A 10,074-nucleotide genomic window follows, 5' to 3' on the forward strand; every position below is an offset into this window, starting at 1 on the left:
CCATTGAATGTTTAATGCAGAGACCACCAGGTCTTGTTGAGGAGCTGCTGGGTGAGTTCGAACCATTGAATGTTTAATGCAGAGACCACCAGGTCCTGTTGAGGAGCTGCTGGGTGGGTTAGAACCAGCTGAGTTCTTAGGGGCCCCTTTACGTATTGCATAGGGTCTCGGTGAGTCGGAATTGACTTGATGGCATCAGGTTTTGTTTTTTGTCGTCCCCACCCCACCCCACCCCCCACCCCCGATGTAATGTCTTGCTTTAAAATAAGAGTTGATGCCCTGGGAATTTTAGGAATATGTTACAATTAGACTGATGACACATAATTGTCCTATCTGTAAAGGTCAGTGGCTATGCTTTGTCGCCCACTACGAGCCCAGGTCCTTATTGACGTGTCGGGCAAGTGAGACTGAAGCAATGGTCACGACTCGAGGGAACACCCGAGGGGGAAAAAGCATCATTTTGTACTTTTTTCCTGATGGAAGCGTCATCGAGTTCTTTGTTCATTTATTTACTGTTCTTTAAAGCAGTAATGGATTTTCTGACTGTTTTATGGAAGATTGAAGTATGGGAACGGGGGTGGGTGGGGTGGGGGTGGTGAACAACTGGATCAGCAGGTAGTTCATTAATTTTAAATTCTAAGATGGCGCGTATTGTAAAAATGTTTCATGTGGTGAGTGACTTTAGGCAGTATCCACAAATATGTCTTTCTTTTCTTCTTTGAAGCTTCTTAATTTTCCTCTTATGTGAGTGGTATACAAGTGCATTTTTATCTCTTTTGCAGAATATGTTATAGTGGTATATTGCTTTATTTCTATACAGTAGTATGTGGAGCATTTGAATTTCTTTGTACTATGAACATATGAAACAGTGTTTTCCCCCTGTCCTTTTTGATGGGGCCAGGGTAGATAGACGCTCTGTGTGAAGGATTGTGCTCCATAGCTTAATTATTTGGCTGACGCTAGTACAGCAATGGGTTTGATGCACATCATGTATTTGGATATTACTTTGGGATAATAACATTTTTTATTTTTTTAATGCTTGTTTTTTCCTTTAAATTAGATTTTTCGTGAAGCTCGAAGAACAGTACCTAGTATTGTTTACATGCCTCACATTGGTGATTGGTGGGAAGCTGTCAGTGAAACTGTGAGAGCAACTTTTTTGACCTTATTACAGGATATACCATCATTTTCACCGATATTTTTGTTGTCTACCTCTGAAACAATGTACAGTGAACTACCTGAAGAGGTAAGATTAAATATTTATCCTTATTACTGTTTTAAAATACATGGCCTTATAATGTAGAATCATTAATTACTATGAAATCAGTGGTATCAGAGTTCGTGTTCTGATTAGCTATGTGACTTAAGATAGATAACATTCGCAGTTTCAATTTTGTGTGTGTGTGTGTGTGTGATAGTAATATCTTCCTTAGGATTGTTTTGGAGATTAATTAAGAATCTAACATAAAAAAAGAAAAAAAAGAAAAAAAGAATCTAACATATAGTAACTATGAAAAGAATCTTAGCTCTCTCACCATCATCATCTTCATCCTTTTTTATTTGGTGGGAGTTGACGTCTTAGCTCTTTAGTTCATTCAAATCCAAAATTTAGTTTTTGATTTTGAATCTTATTTAATTGTTATTGATTCATAAAAGTTAGTTGATCAAATTATGAGAATGGAATTAATTAAAAAAACATTTTAATGCACTGATCTTACCAGAGCTTGGAGTGGTCTCCTTTAGAAATGCATAGAAATACTTTACTGAAGAGATTCACAGTGGGAATGATAATCATATGTAATATTTATAGTTGTTTTTTTTAACCATCTCACACATTTTTATTCAGTCTCCTTTAGAGAGGCTAATTCATTCAAAGATAAATCATGATCATCCAAATGTTCTCTCTACATGTACATTATACTGCAAATACTGAAATTTAAATTACCAGTAGCCTTCTTTTCTTTTAAAAATCACTTTATTGGGGGCTCATACAACTCGTATCACAATCCATACATCCATCCATGGTGTCAAGCACATTTGTATATTTGTTGTCATCATTGTTCTCAAAACATTTTCTTCCTACTTGAGCCCTTGGTATCAGCTCCTCATTTTCCCCCTCCCTCCCCATACCCTCTCCCTCACGAACCTTGATAATTTATAAATTATTATTATTTTGTCGTGTCTTACATTGTCCGACATCTCCCTTCACCCACTTTTCTGTTGTCTGTCCCCCAGGGAGGGGGTTATATGTAGATCCTTGTAATCGGTTCTCCCTTTTGCCCTCACCTCTACCCTCCGGTATCGCCACCCACCACTGGTTCTGAAGGGATCATCTGCCCTGGATTCCCTGTGCTTCCATTTCCTATTGGTACCAGTGTACATCCTTTGTTCTAGGCAGATTTGTAAGGTAGAATTGGGATCATGATAGTGGCGGGGGGGGGGGGAGCATTAAAAAATTAGAGGAAAGTTGTGTGTTTCATTGTTGCTATACTGCACCCTGACTGGCTCGTCTCCTCCCTACGACCCTTCTGTAACGGGATGTCCAGTTGCCTACAGATGGACTTTGAGTCTCCACTCCGCACTTCCCCTCACTCGCAATGATATGATTTTTCTTTGATGCGTGATTCCTGATCCCATCAATACCTCATGATCACACAGGCTGGTGTCAGCACATTTTTATGCAGTTTTTGTGGTAAAATTAGGTGTCTCGGGTGATATTTGGGTCGGCTTATACTCGAATACATATGGTATCTTAATATTTTTATGCATATATTAACCATAGAAGTTATGTATTAGTAGTATAGTATAGCTGATAAAATATATGATCCATAATTTTTTTAAAACAAATAATGTCTCTAGAAATCATTGGTTTAGACTAGGTGTTCTCAAATAGTGGTCCAGCACCCTCTGGGTACCTGCAGTTTCCCCTCTTTGCCAATCACATATCTGTGAGTCTGCATTTTCTTCACATATTTAAGTCAAATTCAGCCGTGAACCTTTAAGTCAGAGTTTCAAAAAATTTGAAAAAAACAAAGCAGTGCTACCATTCTCACTACATTTTATTTTATGTTTTATATATTCTACATGCATACTTAAATATGTTTTTCTAACGAAATATACTTTTTACCATTAACATGTCATGGGTTTATTTAGTTATTTTTAATGAATAAGTAATTTTAAATGCCCTCAGTTTTGAATTTTAATATGCATTTAGGGGTCCTCTGTTACTTTTCAGAATTTAAAACAATCCGGAGACTAAATATTTGAGAACCAGTGATCTGTACCATGAGCTCATCAAGCGGAGGGGACTGTCCTACTCATACCCCATCTCTAGTTCCTAGCTATTGGGGGTTCCTTAACCTTCCATAAAAGTTTGAGGGTGGACTTCATTTCTGCAAGATTATTGGAATTTTGATGGGAATATATGAACTTTAAAGCTTGCTTTGATACTTTTGTCTTCTTAATGATATTAAGCCTCCCAGGCCATGCATATGGAATTGCCTCCCATTTATTTAGGTCTTCTTCAGTTTAGTAATGTTTTATAATTTTTGGTGTACAGTTCTTGAACTTTCTGGTTTAAATTTATTACTGGGGACCATATTCTGTTAGGTGCTGTTATGCATAATGATGTTTCTTTAATTCCATTTTTGGCTTGCAACCTTTGATTTTTGTGTGTTACTCTAGTAGTTTGTGTAGCTTCCTTTTGAATCTTTGAGGTTTTTCTATGTATAGGATCATGTCAGGAGCCCTCATGTCATCTTTGGGCCGCTTACTGCTAGGCTAGCATTCTGAAACACCACAGGAGAAAAATGCGGCTTTCTATTGCCATAAAGATTCACAGTCTCAGAAACCCACAGGGGCGGTTCTACTCTATGCTATATGGTTGCTATGAGTCAGAATTGACTCGATGGCAGAGATACGGTGTTACATCCTTCCCGGTATGGATACCTTTTATTTATTTTCTTGCCTAATTACTCTGAGTAGCATTTTCAGAGCCGTGTTGACTAACCGTGGTTGAACATCCTTGTCTTCTCACCAATGTCAATGAGAACAGGGTCTCATGTTTTCGTGATTACATATGGCATTAGCTGTGTTTCTTTTAAATATTCTGCCTTATATTGAGGAATATCGCTTCTGTTTTTATCTTGTTAAATGTTTTTACCATGTTGAACTTTGTCAGATTTTTAAAATTGAGATGATTATGTATCTAGCCCCCAGCCCCCTCCAATATTCTGTTAATGTAGGAGCCCTGGTAGTGTCGTGTTGGCATGTTGGACTGCTAACTGCAAGGCCAGCATTTTGCAAAAACAGCCCCTCTGTGGGAGAAAGACGACTCATGTGAAAAGTTAGTCTTGGAAACCAACAGGAAGTCCTGTCCTTTCTTATAGGGTCACTATGAGTTGGAATCAACTTGATAGAAAAAGGGAGTGATACTACTAATGCGGCATTTTGTGTTGATTGATTTTCTAATGTTGATTTACCCTTCCATTCCTGGGATAAATCCTACGTGATGATGACATACTAAAAGCATATGATATACAAGATGGTGATATACAAATCTATTGTCGAGTTGATTCTGACCCATACTGACCTCGTAGGACAGAATAAATCTGCCATAGCGTTTCCAAAGCTATAAATCTTCATGGAAGCAGACATCTTTTCCCCATGGTGTTGGACCATTGGCCCTTGGATAGCAGCCAGGTACTAAAACGTTGTGCCACCAGGGCTCCTCATGTGTATACTTCTTTTATGATGTTTTTCAATTCGGTTGGCTAGAATTGTGCTAAATGTTTCTGTGTTCATATGCATTAGGGACATTGGTTGTAGTGTTCTTTTCTTGATTACCTTTATTTCAAAACACAGTATTTAAATCTATCAGAATGAAGCCTACTTAAAACTGAAATTAAATATTTTGCTTCCTTTGAACAAAATCATGTTACTCCTCAGGTTCTGAGTTGTGTTTATTTTTTTTTTAAAGACTCAGTTAATGCTAGTTCTTTCTGCTTTTTCCTCTCTGCTTCCTGGTCCCTACTCCTTGCAGGGTCTCCCCGTTATTTTTCTCTATTTCTGTTATTGCACTTCCAGCCTGCTATCACAATGTCTTCTTATAAGACTCTCAGCTCTTTGACAACAGGAAGCATTCTTCTTCAGTGGTGTTACTGCAGAGCCTGGCATAGTATTTAAAAGCAAAAACAAAACTCATCACGTCAATTCTGACTCCTAGAGACCAGTATAGGGTTTCTGGTATTATCAATCTTTAGGGGAATACAGAGCCTCTTCTCCCTAAGAGGAGCTGGTGTGTTTGAACCACCAGCTTTGTGGTTAGCAATGTTAACACTTATCAACACCACATTGCCCTCTACCCCCTCTTATTGGCAGGGGCTCTGTATCCAGCTGCCATGTTGCAGGCCTCTTCTGTGGCCATAGGATCTGAGGGAGATGCACAGAGCAGAACCTAGTCTAGGTTCCAGCTCCTATGTGGCTGGAGGCCTTAGACCTCAAAATTGCCATAGGTGGCAAGGGAGAGAAGAAAGGGACTTTGGAGAGGATGTTTGGAAGAAGTGCATATGAGTTTAATGAGATTCTGAAGAGCTGGGCCTGAAGCCCCTGCTTAAGTGGACCAGGCTTCCCAGTACCACAGGAAACCCCCAGTCAGCCCTGAGTTACTTGCCAGGCAGCTTGCAGTAGAGCCCTGGAAGCTGCCCTGCAAGGGAACTTCTTACCCATCACAGGAGTAAGCTCAAATGTTTAAGTCGCGGACCCTCGAGCCCACTGCTTTCTCTAGACCACCTCTCTGCAGAGGAATAATCCATAACTGGACTCATTACATCAGCAATTCTTCACTGTTATTATTTCAATGATCATGTTTTCTTCAAAACAAAACAAAAAAATGACAAATGGATGGTCTGAGAACAGGGGGAATAAGAGAGATGCTTCATTTTTGTAGAATGCCAACTTTTATATCACGAGCTGACCTTTGGAACCTAAACATACCTATAGGTGAGAAGTAGGTGTAATACAGAAAGGGCACGCAGTGAATGCTTGTGATCTATTTAAGGCTTTGATCTTAGACTGAGATAATTCCTGATACACATTTTAAATTTGATTATCTACCTTTTAGTTTTTGTTTTTTCTCCATTAGGATTTCAGAGCTGGAGCAGGCTGTTATTTTGAAGTTGTGCTTATTCCTTTGTGACTGTCAAATATCCTTATCCATAAATTGAGGGAATCTTACATGCCTACTCACTTATCAGTGGTCTCATTATCTGATGCTTCACATTTATGACAAATTTGAGAAATTTATCAGGCATTGAGTCTGATGGTCTGGTTTAATTGTGGGGCCACACCTGGGCCTGGTGACAATCGGACTACACAAGGACCAACTGGTACTTGCCCCTTATTTATTTTTTGTTTCCAGTTGAGTGTGGACTGATGAAGAAAAGAACACGTTTTATTTATTCAGTATATGCGCATTAAAGCACAGCTATGTAACAGGCACAGTTGTTTTTATAGGGGAACATATGAATAAGAAATGATTCCTGTTTTCAAGGAACTTGGCATGTAGAAGATAGTGTTCTGTCTATTAAAAAAAACACCCCCCATCCCCCAAAATCAAACTCATTGCCACTCAGATGGACAGGGTAGAACTATAAAGGCATGTTAAATGTGTATGTTAGATGAAAATGTTCAATGCCATGGTAGGTAAATATAGATGACTTAAGGGGATTTAAATAGCATGTCTTGGCAGTGTGATGTCTTTACAGAGCTGGTCAGTAGATGAAAGTTTTACATAGTTACCAGATTGAAGGAACTGAAGGATATGAGAATGACTGGCTTATTTTTTGCCTGAGGGTGTTGTGTGGAAAATGGGCCTGTGAAAAGTGGGAATTGTAATTTATTTGCAGTGCAAACAGGGTTCCAGAAGAAACAGTAGAGTAGATTTGTTAGGGAAATGGAATATAAGAGGGAAAATCAGCAGCTGGAAAACACAAGGAACACGAAGATGAGAAGTCAAACTACAATCCCTCTAGCCTTTTTACTGCGGCGTCTAGGTGATTGCTTTTGAACTCTTCATGTAACAGCCTTTTGAGGTTTTTGCTAACTATGTTAAAGTTGTTTATGAATACACAACTAGAACACTTTACCTTTCTTGTGTACTCTGAGGTTAAACTTACAGCAATAAAGCCCACAACTAGATAAGCCCTAAATGCTTATGAATGCTCAATAAATATTGAAAATGGTACTTTAAAGAAACTATTAATTCATTAATATATAATTAATTTTATTTCTAATGTCTTTTTTTTTTGTCTGTGTGCATTGTGTAGATTAAGTATATCTTTAGAATACAGTATGAAGAGGTCTTGTATATTCAAAGGCCAATTGAAGAAGACAGAAGAAAATTTTTCCAAGAATTGATTCTCAATCAGGCATCAATGGCTCCCCCACGAAGGAAACACACCGGTAAAACCCATAAAGTCTTTAGAGGAATGGGGGTGGGTGATGACCTCTCTTGGAGTCCAGAATTTTTTAAACCATTTCTTCATGTACCTAGAAATAATTTGTCAGGTTGTCCCATACAAAAGTGGCATTTTCTTGACTTGACGAATTTGAGAAGTACAGACTAAATGTTAAAGCACTACTGATAGATGACAATTAAAGAAATCTTTTTTTAATCACTTCAGCCCTGATCTAGTAAATTTCACATGCTGAGACTCAGAAAATCAAAGGAAAAGAAGATCTTTGGTTTTATTTGCTGTAGTCACTTTATGCCCAGTCCTTGAATTGTCAGGTTGTCAACATCAGGTTTTGTGCTGGTTACTTTGTGGTCCAGGGGAGGTTTAATGAGGACAAGAGCTAGTTAGAACATTTCCTTTTTTGGTTTACTTAGAGATTAAAAAACAAATGATTACACATCTGTTATGTGAAATAGGTTAGGCATTTGGGAATCTATCATGTCTTTGATTTAAGCATTTGATATTTCTTGGGTTTGAACTTAGCATTAAGAAAAGCATTGTCAATAAACCAATTCTGAGTCTCAAAAGAAAGAAAGAAAGAAAGAAAGAAAAGCCTCAAGAATTGTTAGAGTAGTAGAATAGATAAGAAAACAGGGCCCATCAATATGCTGCTTGCAAGAAACATAACTTAGATAAACAAGACAAATAGACTGGAAATCAAAAGATAGAGAATATATATATATACACAGATATAGGAGAGGGGTCCCCCCCCCTCCCAAATGTAATTGTGCTGGGTGGAATGGAACTTTCGTAGTATGCATTTTTCCTGCTAGTTGAGCATTGAGCAACTTGCTCTGAGTTAATGTGCCTCGTGGCATTGCCTGGGAATGTTTTCTGGTTATAGTGAAATTTTTCATAAAAGCAGTTTCGCTCGAATGTCATTTTTAGTGATGCCCGATTCAAGAGAACAGCATGAAGCTGTGAAATTTTGTTTACTGTTCTGAAAAAGTGCTGCAGAAACTGTGATGTTGAACACAGCTTACAAGGACAATGTTATGGGAAACACTCGAGTGTAGGAGTAGTTTTCTCATTTCAAAAAAGGTGAAGTGTCGATTGATGACAAACCTCATTCTGGACATCTGCCAACTTCCCAAATGGATGAAAATGTTGACTCGTAGTGCATTTGGAGTTAATTCCACAAGGTAGACTATTAATCAAGCTTTCTATTTAAAGGTTCTGAAAAGATAGCATAATACTGTGCAACAAAAAAAGGCCTGATTTGGGGCAGACAGGGGACTGGTTTTGCCATCATGACAATGTACCTGCTCATCTTATTGCTCCAGTTTTTGGCAAAAACAGCATGTCCCCCACCCCTTACTCATCTGACCTTGCTCCGTGTGACTTCTTTTTGTTTCTGCGAATGCAGAGAGACATGAAAGGACAGTGAGTTGACGACCTAGAAGAGATGAAGAAAAAAATGAGGGAGGTGCTATCAGCCACCTAAGCTGAAGAGTTTGAAAATTTTTTCCAAGAATGGAATCACAGATTTGACAAATGCATTAAGTATCATGGAGAGTACTTGGAAGGCAATAAGGTTGTTTTGTAAAAAAAAAAAAATTAAATACATAGCTTTGGAAAAAACAATCTGTTTTGGGGGGGACACCCCTCATATATAGCAATCTAGTAATAAAAGTGGGAATGGAAATATTAATCTCTAATCAATAGCAAAACATATTAATCTCTAATAAAATAGCAAAATCCACTATAAAAGATGATGACACTGTATTACCAAAGGGACAATTGACCAATAAGATATAACTCTAATATATATTGGTGTACACAGTGAAAAATCATCAAAATACATTAATCAGACTCTCAGAGACGTGAAGAGAGAAATAGACTGCAGTACAATAATAGTGGGAGACTTCAATACACCACTCTTGAGGGTAATAACAAGAAGGAAGAAATTCAACAAACACATACAGTAAACTAAATATATAAATAATCAACCTGACCTCTTCGACATATACAGAACACCCTTCCCAACAGTAGCACAATATACATTTTTTCCCAACACGTAGAACATTCTCCAGAAAAGACCACAAAGTAAGCCCTAATACATTTTCAAAACCTGCAATATTGCATACCATCTTCTCAAATCATAATGCTATAAAATTGGAAATCAACAATAGGAGATCTTGGGGGAAGGGGGCGGAAATCAAATACATGGAAATTGGATAACATCTTAATTTTTTTAAAAACGTCCTACTTTAAACAAACAAAACTACTGGGTATTTAAAAAAAATAAAATAAAAATAAGTCCTTGAAACAAATGAGAATGAAAATAAATGTACCAGAACCTTTGAGACAGCTAAAACAGTATTCAGAGGGCAATTTATAGCAATAAATGCATACATCACAAACAAAGTAATCAAAATCAACATAGTCATCCAGCATCTCCACTAACTACAACAAGAGCAGGAAATCAACTTTGAGCCACCAAAAGAAGTAATAAAAATTGAAGGTAATCAAGCTCAGAAGCAACAAAGCCCACATGGAAGAAGCACACCAGCCTATGCAACCACGAGGTGTCGAAGGGATCAGGTGTAAGGCATCATCA

General features: G+C 37.8%; 1 protein-coding gene across 1 annotated transcript in view; it reads left to right on the forward strand.

Annotated features, from left to right (window-relative positions):
- ATAD2B (ATPase family AAA domain containing 2B) overlaps nt 1-10,074 on the forward strand; it is a 173,536-nt gene that overhangs the window by 123,851 nt on the left and 39,611 nt on the right. Inside the window, exons 19-20 of the mRNA XM_004696060.3 lie at nt 1,061-1,246; nt 7,326-7,461. Coding sequence (XP_004696117.1) covers nt 1,061-1,246; nt 7,326-7,461 — 322 coding nt within the window. The remainder of the gene's footprint in view (nt 1-1,060; nt 1,247-7,325; nt 7,462-10,074) is intronic.

The sequence above is a fragment of the Echinops telfairi genome, unplaced genomic scaffold, assembly GCF_000313985.2.
Source record: "Echinops telfairi isolate 266 unplaced genomic scaffold, ASM31398v2 ScPeMD7_9;HRSCAF=40, whole genome shotgun sequence".
Taxonomy (NCBI): domain Eukaryota; kingdom Metazoa; phylum Chordata; class Mammalia; order Afrosoricida; family Tenrecidae; genus Echinops; species Echinops telfairi.